General features: G+C 49.1%; 2 protein-coding genes across 3 annotated transcripts; one reads left to right on the top strand and one right to left on the bottom strand.

Annotated features, from left to right (window-relative positions):
• Positions 1-322: 322 nt before the first annotated feature.
• On the bottom strand, positions 323-1,917 carry LOC103657855 (sesquipedalian-1-like). Its single transcript, XM_008685295.2, has 2 exons — positions 1,361-1,917; positions 323-1,136 (listed from the first exon to the last, which is right to left on the bottom strand). Exon 2 carries the CDS (start codon positions 1,110-1,112, stop codon positions 495-497), a length of 618 nt encoding a protein of 205 aa, XP_008683517.1. The 5' UTR covers positions 1,113-1,136; positions 1,361-1,917; the 3' UTR covers positions 323-494.
• Positions 1,918-2,026: 109 nt separating this feature from the next.
• On the top strand, positions 2,027-4,501 carry CD2BP2 (CD2 cytoplasmic tail binding protein 2). Of its 2 annotated transcripts, XM_008685294.2 has the most exons (8): positions 2,038-2,137; positions 2,574-2,593; positions 2,679-2,782; positions 3,027-3,162; positions 3,286-3,443; positions 3,552-3,990; positions 4,066-4,172; positions 4,255-4,501. In XM_008685294.2, the coding sequence occupies exons 3-8, from the start codon at positions 2,705-2,707 to the stop codon at positions 4,363-4,365; spliced, it is 1,029 nt and encodes a 342-aa protein (XP_008683516.2). In that variant the 5' UTR covers positions 2,038-2,137; positions 2,574-2,593; positions 2,679-2,704; the 3' UTR covers positions 4,366-4,501. The 2 variants fall into 2 exon arrangements, with proteins under 2 accessions (XP_008683515.2, XP_008683516.2); XM_008685293.2 differs by lacking the exon at positions 2,574-2,593 and having other exon boundaries at positions 2,027-2,137.
• Positions 4,502-22,661: the final 18,160 nt, after the last annotated feature.

Consider the following 22,661-nt stretch of genomic DNA (forward strand, 5'->3'; position numbering starts at 1 on the left):
CTTTCCTTTAGTTTTCCTTCCACAATGTTCTTGCACTCTTTTATTTAAGGGGACATGCACTGGAACAGGGAATGTCCCCCCTCTCCCCACCTGCCATCCTCCTTGCTGTCTTTCCTCTTCACCCACCTTCCTGTGTATTCTCAGGCTTCTACTGCTTTGTCTCCACCAGGGTCCCCATCTTTCACCTTGTTTCCCCTCCGGCCCCTATCTGGGGAAGGGGTCTTCCCTTGAGCTCCAGGAGGTGGAACCCAATGTTTACATTCTCTTCTGTCTCTATTCCCACCCTGTGCGGCGCTTTGAAGAATCAGAAAAGAACCTGCTGTTGTACCTGGGCCTGTCTCCTGCTTTGTTATTTGATGATGGGGGTTAGAATAAGGACTGGGCAGGGGGTGGGAAACAATGGAGCAGGCCGGCATCTGGGTGTCTACTGAAGCAGCTGGCTGGTCTTGGCAGGAAGGTACCTCTTGGCCTTTGGTCCGTCTTTCAGTCACTCATCAACAACTGCCGAGCTCCTGCTCCTCCTCTGCCGGGGATCTGCTGCTTCCACTGTCACTGGCCTGGGGCCTTCTACGTACCACCTGCAGCACCCGGATCTCCTTCCCAAAGTGCTCGTGCAACTCCTGGAAGCTGGAGGGGGTACTGAGGGCAGCTAGGAAGCCACCGACCTCTGGGGGCGAGCTGGGCTCTTGGCCAGCTGCCTGGCACAGCTCCCGGTACTGGGCCTCCAGGGGGGGTAGTAGCACCACCAGCCGCCTCCAGCTCGCCCCAGCCAGCGCCCACAGCCAGGCTTCCAGCTCTTCCTGGTTTTCTGCTGCCAGCTTGTAGGCACGCCCACCTGTGCCCTCAACCCTGGAGGTCAGGATGGTAAAGGCATAGGGTTCTGTGGCCCCAAGGCGTGGCTCCACCTGACAGTTTTCCAAGAGAATGATGCCCAGGGGTGTGTGGTCTGCCTGGTTCTCCAGGTAGAAGAGGAGGTTTCCCCGGAGGATGAACCAGCGGCGTTGATAGCTGGTATTTCGGGCTCCCTTCTTTAGCAAGATGCCCTCCCGGTCTGGAGCCTGTGTTCTGCATCCACGGAAGAAACTGAGCACGGATTTTTGGTGCAGTTTCATGGTAGTCCAATCTAGGAGCAAACCCTGGGGGCAGGAGAGAGGAGGGATGGTCCTAGTCCAGTGGGATTTAAGACACTGTCCTCAAGAGGTAGAGGTCTTGCCCCCACAGCACTGGGACCCACACCTCCCACCACCAGCTCTGCCCCTTGTGCCAGTTTACAGACCCAGGGCAGGGACCGCCGGCCTGGGCTCCTATTTGCCTGCGGCTGTGGTTCGAGAGAGGCACTGTTTTCCTTTTCCAGGCCTACCTGATATCAGGGCACAAGAGACTTCTGGCCTGGGTACTGGGCACAGGTATCACCGTCACCTTTCCGGTGATGGCTCTTGCCACCTCAGAAACCAGGAACTAGCCCAGGGGTTAGGCGTGGGGTAGGTGACTTCCCCTGGGTCCTAAAGAGAGCTGGGTTCGGTGAACGCCTCCAGAGCCCTCCGCGGCCTCCAGGCGGGCCATCAGAACCGGGCCTCTCCTCGGAGGGGAAGAGCAAGGCCGCACCTAGAAGTGGACAGAACTGGACCCTGAGTGGAAAGGCAGGATTCCCAAGGAGATGGTGAGGGGCAAAAAGCTCTTGGCCAATCCTGGGGAAGGGTGACTCAACCCTGGAAAGGGAAACAGGCCGAAACCCACTGTCCCACTTTGGTCCTCCATCACGGTCCTGGGCTTCCCTTTAAGTAGACTGCGCTCCACGTTCTCCCCAGAGCCTCTAACTGCTATACGAGGGAGTCGAAACCGCATCCGGCCAACCCTCTCGTCTGATCAGGGTCTAGGTGTTCATACGTCTCCTGTTCTCGCCATTGTCGCCCCACACTGCTCACGTCATTCTGGCAAGGGCGGGGTGGTCTTCCCCGCTCAGTGCGCACTTCCGCCCGTTTCTCCACTTAGTCCTCTAACTCGAGTGAAGCCACTTCCGGCTTTCTCTGGCGCCTTCCGCAGTTCTCTTCCGGGTGATGGCGGCCGGTGCCCCGGACGTAGCCCTGGTGAAAACCTCTCTCTTTTTCTTTCCTCTCCGCCTCCTGTGGATCCTTAGGTGAGCGCGCGCGGGTGGGGCCCCTCGAACCCTCGCGGTTCTGCCGCCCGTCTGATTTGTACACTTAGCCCAAGACAGTTGGGGGTTACCCCGCAGAGTTGGGAGTTCGGCGCGAGGAGGAGAGGGGCGGCCCGGAGGCCAGGTCCTGGGTCCGCCCGGGCCCCGCGGGCTCTGAGGGAGCTGGGGGTGTAGGAGCGGGTGTCAAACCGCGGAGCCCCGTCGCACCCAGGACTGCGGGGGCCAGGAATGGGGGGTGCCTGTGGGGGGAACCTGTCTCCTTTCGTCAAGGGTGGGGGTTGCCCGTGGGAAGCCCCTCCGCGCGTCCGCCTCTCCGGCCGGTCTCCAGCAACTCTTTTGGACCATACCAAGTCCCGGGGGCCTCCTGGCTGCCAACTTTCCTTTCGGCCCCTGATTCTGTGCTCCCTCTCCTCCCAAGCTGGATCTAGTGCGTACCAGGTGATTATTTGTTGTGTTGGGGGCCCTTCGGCGGTGAGTAGCCTCGCCCAGTTCCTTTAACGAGCACCCTTTCACCTCGGCTCAGCTTGGGGAAGGCCCCTCTGTGCAGTCATGCCAAAGAGGAAAGTGACTTTCCAAGGCGTGGGAGATGAGGATGATGAGGATGAAATCAGTGTCCCCAAGAAGAAGGTGAGGGGGTCAGACTCCTGCATTGTGGGGAGGAGTGAGGGGAGGGAAAGGGAACTAGAAGTTAGAAGAGAAAGAAAACTGGTGGGGACAAAGAACGGGTAAAAGGGCTAGCTTTTCCATGTTCTCTGGGAAATGGGTTTGGAGAATTTTCAGTCAGAGAAGGCTTTGAAGAAAAACCTACCTAAGGTACTTTGAGGAATAGATAGTAACCTGTCTCTCTCAACTTGCTGGCTCCTCCTCGCAGCTGGTGGATCCTGTGACTGGGGCAGGGGGTCCTGGGAGCCGCTTCAAAGGCAAACACTCTTTGGACAGCGATGAGGAGGACGATGATGATGAGGGGTCCAGCAAATATGACATCCTGGCCTCAGAGGATGTGGAAGGTGAGCTAAACCCAAGAACTGATGCTGCTGGAGGAACAGATAGAGCTTTGGGGGATGTGGGGCAAGGAAGGCTTTTGTCTCTTTTCGCTTGCTCAGTGTGGGACACCTGTGTCTTTGGTGCAGGTCAGGAAGCAGCCACACTCCCCAGTGAGGGAGGTGTGCGGATCACACCCTTCAACCTGCAGGAGGAGATGGAGGAAGGCCACTTTGATGCCGATGGCAACTACTTCCTGAACCGGGATGCTCAGATCCGAGACAGCTGGCTGGACAACATTGACTGGGTGTGGCCCACGGGTTGACAGGGCCGGGGGCCCGGAGGCAGCAAGTGCTGGGCTTGGGCCCTGTTCACAGTTTGTTGGAGATAACACCCCCCTGTTTTCATATCATAGGTGAAGATCAGGGAGCGGCCACCTGATCAGCGCCCGCCGTCAGACTCAGAGGAAGAGGACAGCCTGGGCCAGACCCCAATGAGTGCCCAAGCTCTCCTGGAGGGCCTTCTGGAGCTGCTGTTGCCAAGAGAGACAGTGGCTGGGGCACTGAGGCGTCTGGGGGCCCGAGGAGGAGGTGGCAAAGGGGGCAGCAAGGGGGCTGGGCGGCCTAGTTCCCCCCAGCGGTTAGATCGGCTCTCCGGGTTGGCTGACCAGATGGTGGCCCGGGGCAACCTTGGTGTATATCAGGAGACAAGGGAACGGTTAGCCATGCGGCTGAAGGGGTTGGGGTCCCGGACCCAGGGACCCCCTGAACCCACGCCCCCACCCTCTCTGGACATGTTTGCTGAGGAAGTGGCAGAGGGGGAGCTGGAGACTCCAACCCCTACCCAGAGGGGAGGTAAGATTGGAAGGCAGAGGAGGGGTGAGGGGGGCAGGGCACTTGAGGCCCAGATGGCTTTGCCTGTTGTTTTAGAAGCAGAGTTGCCGGGAGATGGTCTGGTGGACGTGATGTGGGAGTATAAGTGGGAGAACACGGGGGATGCTGAGCTGTACGGGCCCTTCACCAGCACCCAGATGCAGGTAAGCCCCTTCCTCCTTCCTTCTCCTGTGCCCCCCACCCCCCATATCAGTCCTTTCCCAGCTCTGCTCTCTCTTCTTGCAGACCTGGGTGAACGAAGGCTACTTCGCAGATGGTGTTTATTGCCGGAAGCTGGACCCTCCCGGTGGACAGTTCTACAACTCCAAACGCATTGACTTTGACCTCTACACCTGAGCCTGCCGAGGGCCCAGTTTGGTGTCCCCTTCTTTCTTGGACTCTCTGGAGGAGGCCCCAGCTGCCTCAGGCAGTGAGGATTTTGGGGGCCATTTTTCAGTCAATTTTCCTTTCCCAATAAAAGCCTTTAGTTGTATATCAGGGCCTTGGCTGTGCTGATGGCCAGAAGCCAAGGCCCTTCGGAGCCCCTTTGGACTCGCCTCATGAGTGTTTCCTCATGAAGTTCTTTCTTGGGATTTTCTGATCTCTTGAACCACCTCACCTTCGTGTACCATTCCTGGGGCAGAGCCAGGGCTCCCAGGTGGCCTGTGGCGGCCCCACCTTCACTGTGCGCACCGTGTAAAAAATCCCTTTGCTCACGTGCTGTTCTCCAGTATTCTGGGAGCAGGCTTCCTGTTTTGCTGTTCTTAGGTCTTCGGCTTTTAGAACCCCAGCGTCTATCTTTGCGGCCAGTAAAAGATAGAGCACCAGAAGTGGAGATTTTAGGCCTTGAAGGGCTAGGACGTCTGTCGGGGGTGAGTAGGAAGCCTGGTATCCATTGGCTCCCCAGGGGTCTCAGGCTCCTTAGGGGAAAGGCAAACTCAAGGCCCTTCAAGGCCACCTGAGCCAACCATTGAACGGACACAAAGAGGGGCAGTGCCTCCCTGGAGCTTGCACAGCGAAGCAGAGGGCTGGCCCAGACCCAAGGGGCTTCTTTCCCAGACCTTTCTTGGTACCTTTGAGGCCCTGAAGCTTCCATTTCCTGGGCTCCCCCAGTGTGCCTGGTATGGGGCTAGTACCTTGAAGGAACTGAGTGTTAACTAGGGGGCTGATCCCTTTCCAGGAATTGAGATTCTGGGGAGTGGGGTTGGGAGGGAGACAGGCAGGTATAATTGGACCTAACACCTCCCACCTCTCCCCAGGGCTGCCTTATGCCTCTTCTCTCTTGTACCAAATGAGGTGGAGCCCTCCACTTTTCTACCTCGGCTGGACATTGGAGTCTCGGGGGAGCTGTAAAATGACTCCTCGGATTCTAAATGAATTGGTCTAAGTAGCGGCTTGGTGGCTGGGGCTTCTGAAAGCTCCCAGGTGATTCCAGTGTGCGGACAGGTGGAGAACCACACCGGGCATGACTGCTGTGACTCGGGTGTGCCTGGAACAAGGGGCCACTCCCCGGATGCCGCGGCAGTGGCAGAGCTGAGCCCGTGTGGCCAGGGCTCTGCTGGAGTTTGGTGCGGGCTTGCTGAGCACCAGAGCCCTGGGTGGAAGGAGCCAGGCTGGGAAGCAGGAAGACGAGGACAGGCCAGGGATACTTGGTGCCCCAGTGAGGGCTCCAGCTTCTGTAATAATCGGGTCCGTGCTAGTGCCAGCCCAGACTTGGTGTTCATTGCCTCTTAACAAGTCTTTTCTATGTCCTTAAGAAAGAAACCCTTGCCAATTACATTTACAAGATGTCATTGATTAAAAGGTGCACCCTGATTCCAGAGACGTTCAGAAGTGAGAAGCAACACAGCGGTCCCCTTTAGAGCCCCAGTGACTGATGGGGGAGGTGCTTAGTGTTTGGTGAATAGATGAAGGCCAAGGCCACCTCAGGCTCCACCTATCCAGAGCCGACCCTATCTTCCCCTCACAGCGTCCTCCTGTGTTCACCATTTTGTTTTTGTTTTTTCCAAATTTTTGAGAGAGCTGGGCAGGGAGGGACGAAGGGAGGAGAGAGAATCTTAAGCAGGCTCCACACCCAGTATGGAGCCTGATGCAGAGCCCGACGTGGGGCTTGATCTCGGCGCCCTGAGCTTATGACCTGAACTGAAATGAAGAGTCAGATGCTTAACCCACTGAGCCACCCAGGCGCCCCAACCTCCCCAATGACACTGTAGGCAGAATAATGGTCCCCCAAAGCTGTCCATATCCTCAACAGAATTTGTGAATATGGGACCTTATGTGGCAAAAGAGACTTTGCAGGTGTGATTAAATCAACGAGTTGGAGGGGTGGTTCTGGATTGTTAGGGTGGGTGGTCCTACAAAGTGTCATCACAAGGGCCCTACAAGGTGAAGGCAGTCAGGAGGGTCAAGGAGAGGGAGGTGACGGTGTTACACAGAGCTGCTGGCTTTGAAGATGGAAGACGGGCCCATATGCCAAGGAATGCAGTGGCCCGTGGAAGCTGGGGAAGGCAAGAAAACAGTCTTCTCAGAGCCCCGACCAAAGGCAGCCCTACTGGGGATTTGAACCCAGTGAAAACCAGTGTGGACTTCTGACCTCTAGAATCCTGACAAAGTCTGTGTTTTCAAGCCACTAAATTTGTGGTTGTTACAGCCCCAGCAGGAAGCTCACAAACCCCGTAGAGCCATTCAGCCTGTCCCCCTGTGGCCTTGTCCCTATTTCACGCCCCATCAGCGCTTAACTCCCCTGCCTTTCCTAAAACAGCACGTGTACATCTGTGTGTACATACGTACGTATGTAATTTTTCTTAAGCCTTTTCTATTTTACAGTTGTTTTGTGGATTTACAGAAAGTGTACCAAGCAGTACAGCGAGCTCGCCAGTTTCACGTACTAACGGCGCTCAGTGGTACCTTCCTTACAACTAATGCACCAACATGACCGTTTTTACCAGCCGCTTTATGGAGATGTAACGCACCCTTCTGAAGTGTACAGTTCAGTGGCGGTGTTTTAGTATATTCATAGCGTTGTGCAGCCATCATCACAATCCAATTTTAGAACATCTTTGTGTACCCTAGAAGAAACCCCACCCGCCAGCAGTCCCTCCCCACCCTCCTCATCCTCCAGCCCCTGGCAACTGCTAATCTACTTCCTGTCTCTATGTAGAGTTGCCTATTCTGGCCATTTCGTACAAATGGACTCCTGAACATGTGGTCTCTTGTGTCTCCCATGTCTACTTCTACTTAGCTAGTTTTCGAGAATCATCCATGTAACACATAACAGAGTACTTTATGCTTTTTTATTGTTAAATAATATTCCACTGTATGATATATGCTTTATTACCATTAACTAAACCTCACACTTTCTTTGGGTTTTACTCATTTTTCCCCAATGTCCCTTGTCTGTTCTAGAATCTCTTCTGGGATTCCCCTTCACATACAATTGTCATGTCTCCTTAACCTCTGGTCTGACAGTCTCTCAGACGTGTTTCTGCTGACTTGGACAGTTTTGGAAAAGAGTATTGACTAGATATTTTGTAAAATATTCCTCAAATGTGGCCTTTTTCTGTCTGGTATTTTTCTCATGCTTTGATGTGGGTTATCGGGGTTTTGGGGAGGAAGATCATGGAGGCCAAGTCCCTTCCCTTTTACTGAAAATGTTTAATGGCCCCATTTCCCTCAAGATGAATTTCAACACTTGAAGCTGGTGAGAAGGTCGCCATGGCCTGGCTCCAGCCCCTCCAGCTCCACGTTGCCTTTGCTTTCTTTCTCCCTTCTCTCCCCTGACTCCAGGCTCCAGCCTCCTCCCAGAACAGGGCACTTTCATTTCTCCAGGCCTGGACAGTGATGCCTTTCTCTCTTCTCTATCTGGGAAAGACTGATTAATAGATGCGTGTCGTACTTGGGTCCGAAGCCCCCTTTTCCTACAAGGCTTCCCAACCCACTCCCCATCCCCCAGGTTGGTCAGCATTTCTTCCACTGTGCCCAATGGCACAGAAGCCTGACGCCATACCCAGAGCAGTTTTTCCTGGTCTGTCGCCACCAGTTAGCCTGAGACTGGGGATCAGGGTTGATGAATGAATAGGGAATGAGCTAAGTCTTTCCTAGTCGTGTGTGGGACACTCCCCTCTTAAGCAGGACCAGAAACTTGGGGCTGGTGGGGCTATTTGCTGCCCCAGAAGGGGTACCTGGAAGTGTACAGGTGTCTAGATCCAAGAGCCTCAGGGAGCAGGGCCGAGGGGTCGGTAGGGTCATTCTTACTGGGGTGTCCCTGGGGCCATGGGCAAATTTCCAGGGGGGGCTCGAGTTCAAAGCTGCAGATGTCATCACTGTATCGAGGACATGAGAACCTCTGAAATGCAGCCTTTTGTCTTTGGTAGGCCATTTTCCAGAAGACTAGCAGGAGTGGGAGAAGGTGAGTCTGGGCTTAGGGTGTCACAGTCTGTCCTGAGGATCTGTGGGGTTTTGGGGGAGACAAAGACCATGGAGGACGGCAAAAAGGAATTAAAAGAAGCAAAGAGTCAGGCTCCACAAAGCCCATGGAGTTGAGGGGTGGGGCTTAATGCCTTTGAGACATCTGTCATCCCTTCCAGACCCACCTAGCGGGCTCCATCCCTCCTTTGCAGGTGGGGTCACTGAACGCCAGGCTCCCAGTCAGTTTGCCTTCCATTCTGCTCCCAGCTCAAACCAAGCTGAAGCCCTGGAGATGCCCAGCCCTTCTGGACACTCACACCCAGAGGAATGTCTTTCAAGGGTGGATTTGGAAGGAGATGTTTTACACGAGGCCTAAGGGTAGGTGATGTTCCTTTCGGTCAGTAGCCACTTCTGAACTGCGCGTGGAGGCCAGGCTTGCCCCTTGGTCCTTTTCGGCCACTCCCCAGGTTCAAGGGTATGCTTTTCTGTGGCAGGTTCAGCGGCCCCCAGATGGCTTTAGCCCCCTCCAAGGGACCATCGCAGTGCACATCTCCCTCGGACCTGGTGGGGGCTGCTGCTACCCTGTCTCCACCAGGCCCCCTGTTCTCCAGAAGGCTGGCGTGGGCCAGCCTGCCCTATAGGTAAGACCCCTCCTACCTGTGTAAACATGGCATGTGACAAGCCTGTGCAACCCCTACTGCAGACGCTCGTGCTGCCTGAGATTTGCTTGGGCAGCCTCTGGTTTTCCTGTTCTGATGCTATTGTTCTTGCTTTCGGTTTCCGGTCTCCACCGACTACCCCACGTATCTCTGCTCTGCAGCCCCAGGGGCGGCAGCTCCAGTGCCCTGTTTTGGACACGTTTCTCTGTCTCAACCTCTTTGTCTTGCTTAATCACAATGTCGGCTTTTCCCAGGCTTGAAATGAGATAACTCAACCTACCTGTATTTGAAAGGGAAGAAAAGGGCATCTGGCATTTCTTAAGTATCTAAATAAGTTAGGAATAGTATGTTTAATCTTCTCGACTCTCCACTATTTAGTTACAAGTTCCCTCCATTTGCTGATGAGAAAAACGAGGCTCATAGAGGTGAAGTGAATGGACCTATCTAACGTCACACAGCCTGAAAGTGGCAAAGCCAGCATTTGAACCCGGGTCTGTGGGATCCCAAAGTCCAGCCAGAATATTTGGCGAAATGTCCGTTCCAATTCTTTTTTTTTAAGATTTTATTTTTAAGTAATCTCTACACCCAACGTGGGGCTCAAACTCACAACCCTGAGATCGAGAGTCACATGTTTGAGCCAGCCAAGCACCCCGTTCCTATTTTTTTGTCTATTATAAAATTGTGTTGTTTGTTTTATTATTATTGAGTTTGTAGCAGTTATATACATTTCAGGTACAAGGCCTTTGTCAGATACGTATTTTGCACATATTTCTTTGCCTATGGCTTGTCTTTTAACTTCTTTTTAGTCAGTGTCTTTTGGAGGGTGAAAGTTTTCAATTTCGATGAAGTTTAATTTTTGATTTTTTCCCCTTATAATTGTGCCCTTTTGTGTCCTATTGAAGAAATCTTTATCAAACTCAGGGTCCCAAACATTTTCTGTTTCTTCTGTAAGTCTTATAGTTTCAGCTCTAACATTTAGATCTATGATTCATTTGTGTTGACTTTTGTACACACGTTTTTTTTGCTTATGGCTAGCCAGTTATGTCAGCACCCTTTGTAGAGAAGATTATTCTCTCTCCTGTTGAAAAATTGCCTTGCCACCTTTTCAAAGCATCAGTTAACCACATACATGTTCATCTATTTCTGAATTACAGATTTTATTCCATTGATTGGAATCTTTTTTTTTTTTTTTAAGATTTTATTTATTTATTTGACAGAGAGAACACAAGCGGGGATGGAGGAGTAGAGAGAGAGAGGGAAAAGCAGACTCCCTGCTGAGCAGGGAGCCTGATGTGGGACTCGATCCCGGAACGCCGGGATCACGCCCTGAGCCGAAGGCAGACGCTTAACGACTGCGCTACCCAGGCGCCCCGGAATCTTTTTTTTTTTTAAGATTTTATTTATTTATTTGAGAGAGAGAACACAAGCGGGGATGGAGGAGTAGAGAGAGAGAGGGAAAAGCAGACTCCCTGCTGAGCAGGGAGCCTGACATGGGACGCGATCCCAGGACCCCGGGATTATGACCCAAGCTGAAGGCAGATATTTAACTGACTGAGCCACCCAGGTGCTCTTTTTCTCTCTCTCTCTCTTTTAAAATAGGCTCCATACACGGGGCTTGAACTCATGACCCTGAGATCAAGACCTGAACTGAGATCAAGAGTCAGACACTCAGCTGACTGAGCCACCCAAGCACCCCTATTCCATTGACTTCTATGGTTATCTCTATATGAATACCATAGTGTCTTTTTTTTTTCTTTATTTTTTAAAAAGTAATCTCTAAGTCCAACATGGGGCTCAAACTCATGACCCTGAGATCAAGAATTGCGTGTTCTACTGCCTGAGCCAGCCAGGTGCCCCCCATACCATACTGTCTTGATAACTGTAGCTTTATAGTGAGTGTATCAAGTAGTGAACATCCTCTAACTTTTTTCTTTTTAAAAATTGTTTTGGCTAGTCTAGGTCCTTGGTATTTCTATGCAAATTTTAGACTCAGCTTGTCAATTTCTCAAAAAACCTTGTTGGGGTTTGATGGAAATAATGTTTAATCTATGTAGAATTACTACTATGTAGAATTACTACATTTACCAATGGAGCCATTTGTACCTGGAATTTTCTTTGCAGGAATTTTTTTCCCCTGAATATTTCTATTTATTATCTCCAGTATATGGGAAATGTGAATGAACTGAATTGGTTTTATTAAGTTCACCAGCAAAGCAATGATGAGAAACCTGAGAGCGAATCCTTTCTGCTTCCAAATATTTTGAAAGTTGGCTCATGTAAAACAACAATAAAAAAACATTGTATGATGAAAGACTATTTCCGGGAATGAAAGAGAAAAACCTTTCCTCTCAGTGCCTAGAGGTCTGTACTGGTTCCAGAAATAATGCTTTTATTTTAGGCACGGAGCTCCAATTAATTTTATGGGAAGATTTAACTACAAATTCAATTTCCTTCTTTATATGTGGGGCTATTTAAGTTTTCTATTTCTTCTTGAGTTGAGTTTGGCAATTTGCTATTTTTAAGGCATTTGTCCATTTCATCTATGTGATTGAATTTTACTGGCGCAAAGTTGTTCGTGGAGTTACTTTCTTAATTTCATTTTTGGCTTGTTGCACTTTGGCTGTGCCATTCTACTGACTTCTGGCCTCCGTTGTTTCAGATGAGAAGTTTGTGTAGATCAGTGTCGATGCTTCTTCCCACACGACGAGTCTTTTTCATTGCTGCTCTTTATTATTTTCTCTTTTGATGGTTTGGCTATGATGTGTCTGACTGTGAATCTCTTTATATTGACTTTACATGGCATTCATTGAGCTTCTTGGATGTGTAGATTATTTTTTCATCAAATTTGGAAAGTTTTTGGCCATTGTTTCTCTTTTTTCCCTTTTCCCTGATAAAGTACTCTATGAGTTCTTGTGGTGACATCTACTGTGACAAAATGGTTAAGAGTTTAGTTTCCCAGTCACAGAGTCCCATCTTTCAATTCCATCTCTGCCACTTACTAGTTGTGTGAACCCGGACAAGTCACTACATTGCTCTAAGTCTTAATTTATGTTTCCCACTTTATTATAAAGGTTATTATAAAGAATACAGATAACCAGATGAACAGCCAGATGAAGAAGTACATAGGGTGGGGTCTGGAAAGTTTCCAAGCTCAGGAGATTCTGCTCCCATGAAAATGGGGTGTGCCACCATCCTGGTCTGTGGAACTCTGGTGGAACTCAGCTTGGAAGCTCTGCAATTTTTTCCTCAAGTGTTTTTTCTGCTCTCTCTTTTCCTTTCCTAGTGGGACTCCTGTTATGTTTATGTTGGTATATCTGATGTTGCTCCACAGATCTCTGAGTAAGGACTCATCTTTTCTTGCCTTTCCCCCCCTTCAGGTTGGATAATTTCTATTGACCCATCTTCATGTTCATTGATTCTGTCATCTGTTGCCTCAAATCTGTTGTTGAGCCCCTGTAGTGAATTTTTTTAAAGATTTTGTTTTTAAGTAATCTCTACACCCAACTTGGGCCTCAAACATACAACCCCAAGTTCAAGAGTTGCTTGCTTTACCAACTGATCCAGTCAGGTGCCCCTCTAGTGAATTTTAACTTTCAGTTATTACTGTACTTTTCAACTCTGGAATTTATTTATTTATTTATTTATTTATTTATTTATTTATTGCCATTTTAACAATTAAAAAAAAAAAGGTTTTATTTTTCAGTAACCTCTACATCCATCGTGGGGCTTGATCTTACAACCCTGAGATCAGGAGTTGTACACTCCAACAACTGAGCCAGCCAGGCGCCCTGCCATTTTAACCATTTTTAAGTGTGAAATTCAATAATGTTAAGTACATCTACTATTTATTTCTCAACAAAAACTCTGTACCTATTAAACAACCTCCCACCCTTCCCTTCCCCCAGCTCCTGATAACCCCTGTTTTTTTCTGTCTCTATGTATGAATTTGTGTATTCTAGGTACCTCATATAAGTGGAGTCATACTATATTTTTCCTTTTGGGGGCACCTGGGTGGCTCAATCAGTCAAATGGCCCACTCTTGATTTTGGATCAGGTCATGATCTCAGGGTCATGAGATCGAGCCCCATGTCAGGCTCCACACCTGCTTAATATTCTCTCTCTCCCTCTCCCTCTGCCCCTCCCCTCCATCTCTAAAACAAACAAACAAACAAACAAAACCAAAAAACCAAAACCCCAATATTTTCCTTATGTGTCCAGATTCTTTCAATTAGCATAATGTTTTGAAGGCTCATCCATGATGTAGCACGTACTAGCACTGCATTCCTTAAAAAAAAAAAAGAAATTCTTGGGCGGCTGGGTGGCTCAGTTGGTTAAGCGACCACCTCCTGATTTCAGCTCAGGTCATGATCTCAGTTAGGGTTGTGAGCTCGAGCCCTGCCTTGGGCTCCCTGCACATTGGGAGTCTGCTTGTTTCCCTCTCCCTCTGCTCCTCCCCCATTCTCTCTCTCAAAACCATTTTCTCTATCCCTTTATCAAGATGATTTGTTTTGTTGTCGTACTTTCCTTTGAGTCTTTTTATTTTCGTTCTTTGAACGTATTTATAATAGCTGCTTCAAAGTCTTCCTCTGCTCAATGCAGCCCCTGCAGACACTCCGAGACTGCTTCTACTGATGACTCCTGTTTCCCGAGTTTGGACTGGATTCTGATGCCCTCTACAGGTTGTTGTTGTCATTGGCTTTTGTTTGTTTCTTCGTTTAATAATTTGTCTAGGCCAAACTTGTGAAATCTGCTTCCCCCGTGGTGGAACCGCTGATGTCTCTGCCCCATTGAAAATAATTCTTGTTTTTATTTTTTATTTTATTTTTATTTTTTTAAAAGATTTTATTTATTTATTCGACAGAGATAGAGATAGCCAGTGAGAGAGGGAACACAAGCAGGGGGAGTGGGAGAGGAAGAAGCAGGCTCATAGCGGAGGAGCCTGATGTGGGGCTCGATCCCAGAACGCCGGGATCACGCCCTGAGCCGAAGGCAGATGCTTAACTGCTGTGCCACCCAGGCGCCCCTTGTTTTTATTTTTAAGCTTGGATTCCTAGGAATGCCCCTGTGTCTGTGTAGTGTAATGGTCAGTTCATTATTTTCTTTTAAAGATTTTATTTATTTATTTGAGAAAGAGAGAGAGCACAAGCAGGGGGAGCAGCAGTGAGAGAGGGAGAAGCAGACTCCCCGCTGAACAGGAAGCCCGACATGGGGCTCGATCCCAGGACCTTGGTATCATGACCTGACCTAAAGGCAGACGCATAACCGACTGAGCCACCCAGGCTCCCCTATGGTCAGCTAATTATTGAACAGAGGTCGTACTGTCACCTTGAGCCAGGGAGAATTCTGTCCTCTACCAATGGATCTCTGTGTGGGTAGGAGAGTACAGAGTTCAGGCCATTTTCAAGATGACCCCTGCTTTCCTTTCTCCCGCGCTCGCTCGCAGCCCCAGGGTTAGCCAAGAGTGTATGGATAGGATCACGTGAGCTCTCTCCGCAGCAAGCACCCACAGCCTCAGCAGGGGGTATGCTTGCCTCAAGCACAACTACAACATCAGGCTAATAGAGCCTTGGCCCTCCACACTCACTTGCCTCTGATCTGGCCGCTTCCTCCAGCAACATCCGGGGCATGGCCATCGTCCATGTGTCCAAATCAAATAAACCCCTTTCAGCAGTGAAGCTGCCAATCTTCAGGCCCACCCCACCTTGGTAGAACCTCTGTACCTCCCAGGCTGGGAAGGGGGAGAGATGGAGGAGCCCCAAGAGAGAACGCCCTTGACTCCCTTTGTTCTAACTCAAAATTGAGTGGGTTTCCAGACCCTACACTTCTCAGATCGTAGTCGGCCTTTGGCGGCTCTCAGAGCCCTCAAGTGGCTGTTTCGCTTATCTTGTGTAGCTTTGCAGTGGCTTCTGGGGAGAGGATTTCCTGACCTCCTCACTCAACCAGAGGTGAAAATCTCCTCCTTTGAACTCTGTTCTGTAAATGGTTCTGTTACTCGTCCAAAAAGTTTGCAGGGTCTTAATGCCTTGGAAACAGTTGGATCCTTTCAAGGCTTTGCCTTTACACGTCAGGCGGGACCGGAAGAGCCTTCCGTCTAGGGTTAATATGGCCGCACTGCTGAGGCAATGCCCTCCCGAGTCCTCTACTAGACTGGGCGGTTTGGTGATCTTTTCACTCTGGTGGGCGGGTGCGAGCCCTGGGGGTTGTTTACCCCGCGGGTGTGTGGCAACCTCTGCCGGGGTCTAGAGTTCTCTCTCCGCCCTGGGGAGTCTCCCTGTGGAACTCTGTCTCCTCACCCCAGGGAGACTGCTGGAGTCCGTTTCCGTCCCCTCTTCCTGTGTGACAGCCTGGAAATTCTCTCCAGCAAGTAAGCCAGGGAAGCCAGAGGGCTCTCCATCCTGCATTGCCTGTTGTCCAGTGACCGAAAGTTCTTTTTTCTTGTTTAAGATAAGCAGGTATTGATGTTTGGGAGTGAATGGTCAAGAAATAATTCTTGAGGTGTTTTGGTGCAAAGAGGGTGGTTTTATTAAAGCTTGGGGACAGGACCCGTGGGCAGAAAGAGCTGCACTGAGGTTGTGAGGAGTGACTGACTATATACTTTCAGGTTGGGAGGGGGTTAGGGATAGCGAAAGTATCTAAGGAATTTGAAAGCAAGGCTTCCAGAACCTTGAGGGGCTAGCTGTTCTTAGGAAAAGGTCATTTACTACTGCCTAGTAAAACCTTAGTCATGAGACCCCTCAAATGTATATCGGTGGGTCATAGACTTGGAAGTTTCCAAAGGAATTTTTATATGTTAAAAGAGACTTACAGGATCCTGGGGGTTGGGCTAATGTCAAGCTAATGTTGCCTTTTGCCCTTAGCAAGGTATTAACATTGAGAAAGTTGAGTTCCTAGAAGGTCAGTCCTTGTCTTGAAGACTTGTCAATGGGCTGTAGGTTGTAAGGAAATTTAATTTTTTTCTTTTGCCTTTGTTCTCCAGGTATATCTGGCCCCTGTTTCTTCGTTCTGGTCAGAAGCCCCAGTCTAGCTTTTTAATTACACTATGCTGTCCCCCAACCCAACCCCATCTTGTACCCAATAGACAGTAGAGACAGTAGTGGGCCGCTTCTCGTTTTCCACCAATGTACCTGAAGTTCTCTATAGAGGTCAGCAGAGGGCACTATTCTCCGTGTTCATGAGCACTTGAGCCATGTGGGCGAGAGGCAGGCAAGGGAGAGCAGGATGGAGGAAAGAGCCTGGCTATTTAATATCCCGGCCATGGGCTCCCTGTGATCCTAGGGCTGCCAGCTAATCCGGGATCCATGAGGAGGCTGGATACGTGACACCTACCTGGCGTCCACTGGAGAAGTCCAAACTTCCAAATTTATTAAGCACTAATAATGTGCACGTAGACTCTAGGCTGTTTTACATACATGATGTATACGCGATATACATGTTAATTACCTGATAGCATAGGGTGTTATGCGTTACACATATGGGCGTGTATATACACGATATACATGTTACATACATGACAACACGGGGTGAGGGGTACTAGTGTTATCCAGGTATAAACCTGTCACTACCTGGAAAGTGGGGCTTTCTGGAGTTCCCTTTTTATTTTATTTTATTTTTTTTAAGATTTTCTTTTTAAGGAATCTACACCCAACATGGGGCTTGAACTCACAACCCTGAGATCAAGAGTCACGTGCTCCACTGACAGGTCCAGGCAGGTGCCCCAAGGAGTTTCCTAAAGGAGTGGCCAGTGTGACTGGCATGGGGGTTACTGGAGGGATGTCTTGGGCCAGCGTACTCTAAATCCCCAAGCCCTCTTTCACCCATCTGCCCCCACCTCTCCTCTGGTGACCGTCAGTTTGTTCTCTGTAGTTAAGAGTCTGTTTTTCTGTTTGTCTCTTTCTTTTCTTTGTTCATTTATTTTGTTTCTTAAATTCCACATAGGAGTGAAATCATATAGTATTTGTCTTTCTCTTATGATTTATTTCACTTGGCATAATATACTCTAGATCCATCCATGTGGTTGCAAATAGCAAGATTTCATTCTTTTTGATGGCTGAGTAATATTTCGTTGTCTTTTTTTTTTTAACCACATCTTTTTTTTTTTTTAAGATTTTATTTATTTATCCGACAGAGATAGAGATAGCCAGCGAGAGAGGGAACACAAGCAGGGGGAGTGGGAGAGGAAGAAGCAGGCTCATAGCGGAGGAGCCTGATGTGGGGCTCGATCCCATAACGCCGGGATCATGCCCTGAGCCGAAGGCAGACGCTTAACCGCTGTGCCACCCAGGCGCCCCTTACCACATCTTCTTTATCCATTCATCTATCAGTGGACATTTGGGTTGTTTCCCTATCTTGGCTATTGTAAATAATGCTGCAGTAAACATAGGGGTGTATAGATCTTTTTGATTTTGTGTTTTCATTTTCTTTGGGTAAATACCCGGGGGTGGAATTATTGGATCATATGGTAATTCTATTTTTAATTTATCGAGGAACCCCCATGCTGTTTTCCAAACTAACTTCCTAAAGTAGTTTTTTTTTAAAAAGATTTTATTTATTTATTTGACAGAGAGAGAGGCATCGAGAGAGGGAACACAAGCAGGGGGAGTGGGAGAGGAAGAAGCAGGCTTCCTGCCAAGCAGGGAGCCTCATGCAGGTCTCGATCCCAGAACCCTGGGATCATGACCTGAGCCGAAGGCAGACGCTTAACGGCTGAGCCACCCAGGTGCCCCAGGAAACTCCTCTTTTTAAAAGTCATTTTTATTTTAAAATTATGGGGTTTTTTTTTCCTATCAAAATAATACTGCACATAGTTTTAAGAATTCAAAAGCTTGGGGCGCTTGGGTGGCTCAGTCGTTAAACGTCTGCCTTCGGCCCAGGGTGTGATCCCAGAGTCCTGGGATCGAGTCCCCCATCAGGCTCCTCCGCTGGGAGCCTGTTTCTTCCTCTCCCGCTCCCCCTGCTTGTGTTCCTTCTCTTACTGGCTGCCTCTCTCTCTGTCAAATAAATAAATAAATAAATAAAATCTTTAAAAAAAAAATGAATTCAAATAGCTTTCCAAGGCTTATATTGAAAAAGCAGGGGTGCCTGAGTGGCTCAGTCGGTTAAGCATCTGCCTTTGGCTGGGGTCATGATCCAAGGGTCCTGGGATCAAGCCCCGAGTCAGCCTCCCCTGAATTTGCTTCTCCCTCTGCCCCTTCCCCTGCTCGTGCTCTCTCTCTTTCTCTTTCTCTCTCAAATAAATAATTAAAATCTTAAAAAAGAAAGGAAAAGAAAAAGCAATTCCCAGGCGCCTGGCTGGCTCAGTCGGGTAAGCGCCTGACTCTTGGTTTTGGCCCAGGCTCTGATCTCAGGGTCTGATGATCGAGTGCTGCGTTGGACTCGGCTCAGTGCAGAGTCTGCTTGTCCCTCTCCCTCTGCTCCTCCCCACTTTGTGCTCTCTCTCTCTCTGTCAAATGAATAAATAACATCTTTAAAAAAAACAAAAACGATTCTAGAGACTTTACTCTGAGGACTTCGTGTAGAGGTGGGGTTGGTTGAAAGAACCTACAAGGAATGTGCACGCGCTCAGGGGCTAATGACAGGGAGGGCGGCTGCGGTCCCTGGACTGTCCGGGGAGGGGAGGGAATGATGTCCCTGAAACTAGGGGAAGCTGGAGATACAGAGGACGGGGTAAAATCCTGATCACCAATTCCAGTGTGTGTGCCTGCGTGCGTGTGTGTGTGCGTGTGCCTGCGTGCGTGCGTGTGTGTGCGCGCACACGCGTGTGTGCGTGTGCCTGCGTGTGTGTGTGTGTGTGTGCGTGTGTGTGTGTGTGTTTGATGTGGGGAACTGTGCCAGACACAGGGACGAAGACCAAATATATAGTTCTTATTATGAGTCCCGATATCACAGGGGGCCACCTGACAGATGCTAGACGTGGCTATGCAGACAAAGCCCCTGCCAGAGCTGTGACCCAGATTAGGAAGGGAGCAGGGAAAAAATGTCCTGTCTTCACTCGACCTCTGCCTCTGATCCCCAATCCATCCTACCTTTAGCCAAACCCGAGTGGAAGCCAGAGTACAAAGGATCCTTTAAGGCGTGGAGCAGAGCAGAGGATCTGGGGGGTGGAAGGTAGATCACAACCAGCCCAGGGCAGCAAGCCCCAAAGCTTCGATCCCTTACACACACAGCTGTGTGTCCTTAGGCAAGAGACTTAACCTCTCTGAGCCCCTATGGTCTTCCCTGTAATGGGAGCAGTACCCATCTCACATGTCAATGCTGGGCCTCTTCTCTTAACACTTACTCTTGCGGTGAACCTGTCTAGACTCATGGCTTTAAACACCATCCAGGGACACCTGGGTGGCTTAGTCGCTGAGCGTCTGCCTTCGGCTCAGGTCAGGATCTCAGGGTCCTGGGATCGAGTCCCGCATCAGGCTCCCTGCTCAGCGGGGAGCCTGTTGCCTGGCCTGCCTGCTGTTCCCCCTGCTTGTGCTCTCTCTCTCTGACAAATAAATAAAATCTTAAAAACACACACACCACCCAAATGTTGATGTCCCCCAAATCTATGAGCCTCAGAACTGCTCACTTGATGCCGCCACGTGGGTGTCTAATAGGCTTCCCAAACTTAACATGTCCCCAGATAAACTCTTTATCTTCTCCCCCAAACCCGCTCCACCCCAGCCTTCCCATATCAGAAAATGCAATTCCATTCTTACAGTTTGTCAGGCCGAAACCTTGGTGTTGTCCTCGAGCCTCTCTCTTGCACCCCCAAATCCAATACAGGAAACTTCCAATATATTCAACAATCCGATATATGTATACATCCGTATAATATATGTCGGTTCTACCTCAAAAGCTGTCTGGCAACTGACCACTTCTCTCCACGTCTCCCATCGTCCTGTTTCAGACCCAGTGGGCTCTGTCCTGGCCAGGTGCAAGAGCTTCCTCCCTGCTTCCCCCCAGCCCCTCATTGTCCCCCCACATTCCCTGCAGCAGCCAGAAGGGGCCTTTTCAAAGACAGAGCCCCTCAACAGCTGTCCTTTGCCTCAGAGCAAAAGCCCTTAAGATCACATCACAGGATACGGCCCTGTTTCCTCTCTGACCTCCCCTCCCCCCCTCTACCTGTGGTGTGTTCCCCTCAAGCCACTGGCCTCCTTGGGGTTCTCAAAGGACAGCAAACATGACCCAGTTTTAAAAAGGGCCTTGGGGCACTTGGGTGGCTCAGTCAGTTAAGTGTCCGACTCTTGATTTTGGCTCAGGTCATGATCTCAGGGTCCTGGGATCGAGCCGTCAGGCTCCGTGCTCAGTGGGGAGCCTCCTTGAGATTCTCTCCCTCCCTCTCCCTCTGCCCCTCCCCCCACCCTCTAAAATAAATAAACCTTTAAAAAATAAATAAAAAGGAACTTTGGAAAAAAATAAATAAAAAATAAAAAGGGTCTTTGACTTGGCTTTGCTCTCCCCTGGAATTCCCTTCCGCAGGGATCACATGGTTGGGTCCCTCACTTCCCACAGGTATCTGCCCAATGTCACCTTCTCTAAAGGCCTTCCTATAGAAATGTGCAATTCCTGTCACCCCTTTCCTGCTTTATGATCCTCCACAATACTTAACATCATGTATTTTTCTAGAGTCTGTCTCACCTCCGGGAAGACAGAGGAGTGATATTTGCCTTGGTTCATTACTATATCCTACGCCTGACACATGGTTAGCGTTCAGTAAATATTTGTGGAATAAATGAACAAATTAAATAACATGGTGACATAGAGCCTTTATTTCCATTTAAAAGGGAAGGAAGGGGCGCCCGGGTGGCTCAGTCGATTAAGCGTCTGACCCTTGATTTTGGCTCAGGTCATGATCTCAGGGTCGTGAGATGGAGCCCCGAGTCGGGCTCTGAGCTGGGTGTGGAGCCTGCTTGGGAATCTCTCTCTCTCTCCCTCAGCCTCTGCCCCTCCCCACTTCCACATTCTCTCTGAGAAAAGGAGGGGGCAGGAAAACTGAGACCCTGAAGTGAAATGTGCCCAGGCGCACATCTTCAAGCTAGTTTGTGTGACCCCAAGCCCCAGGCCCTCCCTCATGACGGATGCCTTGTCTATCCGCCATTACATCCACGACATCAACTGGCATGAGGTATGTTCTCACATGAAAACTAATTTTAGAAGTGAGTTCCGGACTCCTCAGAGGAACTAACTACCGTGTTTCCTCCTTTTTGACTAAGGGATCTCATCATGTAAATCGTCCCTTCCAGGGTTAGCCCCAGGAAGCTCCAAGTCAAATGTGAAGTTGGTCCCTCTCTTAGCCCTTTATTGGGCTCGGATTTTCTTTCTCTCATTTTTATTTTACCTCATCATCTATGTTCTTTGTTGTTTTTTTTTAATAGAGACACAATCGACATACAATATTATATTAGTTTGAGGTGTACAGCCTAATGTATTTGTATCAATATAGCATATCAATATTTGCATACATCGAGAAACGATCACAATAACCTACTTAACATATATTGTGACGCAGTTACAAACGTTCTTCTAGTAGCTACTCTCCAACCAACTTTCAAATAAACAAAAAGCAGTGTGAATTATAGTCCTCAAACTGTATATTACATCCCAGGACTTACTTATTTTATACCTGGAAGCTTATACCTTTTGACCCCCTTCACCCATTTTGCCCAACTCCCTCCTCCCTTCCCCTCTGGCCCACACCAATTTGTTCTCTGTATTGATGAATTCATTTTTTTGTTTTGTTTTGTTCTGTTTTAGAGTCCACAGATAAATGAGCCCAATACAATATTTGTCTTTCTCTCTCTGACTTATTTCACTTGGCATAATGCCCTCAGGGTCCATCCATGTCGTCACAAATGGCAAGATTTCCTTCTTTTTTTTTTTTTTAAAGATTTTATTTATTTATTCGACAGAGATAGAGACAGCCAGCGAGAGAGGGAACACAAGCAGGGGGAGTGGGAGAGGAAGAAGCAGGCTCACAGCAGAGGAGCCTGACGTGGGGCTCGATCCCATAACGCCGGGATCACGCCCTGAGCTGAAGGCAGACGCTTAACCGCTGTGCCACCCAGGCGCCCCAAGATTTCCTTCTTTTTTATGGCTGAATAATATTCCAGTGTGTGTGTGGGTCTGAGTGTGTGTGTGTGTATACCATATATATATATATACCATATTTTCTTTTTCTGTTCACCCATTGATGGACACTTAGACTGCTGCCATGTCTTGCCTACTGTAAATAATGCTACAATAAACATGGCAGGGCAGATATCTTTCAGATTAGTGTCTTCATTTCCTTCAGATAAAAACCAGAAGTAGAGTTGCTGAATCACGTGATACTTCTATTTTTACACTTTCGAGAAATCTCCATACTGTTTTCCATAGTGGTGTCACCCATTTACATTCCCACCAATGGCACACAGCATTTCCTGTTCTGCGCGTCCTTATCAACACCTATTTCTTGTTGTTGTTGTGTTTTTCTTGACAATAGCCATTCTAACAGGTGTACGGTGATATCTCATATATCTCGTGTGGTTTGATGATGAGTGATGTTGAGCACTTTTTCATGAAACTGTTTGTTATCTGTATGTCTTTTTCAGAAAAATGTCTATTCAGATCCTCTGC

This window comes from Ursus maritimus, unplaced genomic scaffold (assembly GCF_017311325.1).
Source record: "Ursus maritimus isolate PB19 unplaced genomic scaffold, ASM1731132v1 scaffold_2, whole genome shotgun sequence".
Lineage (NCBI taxonomy): Eukaryota > Metazoa > Chordata > Mammalia > Carnivora > Ursidae > Ursus > Ursus maritimus.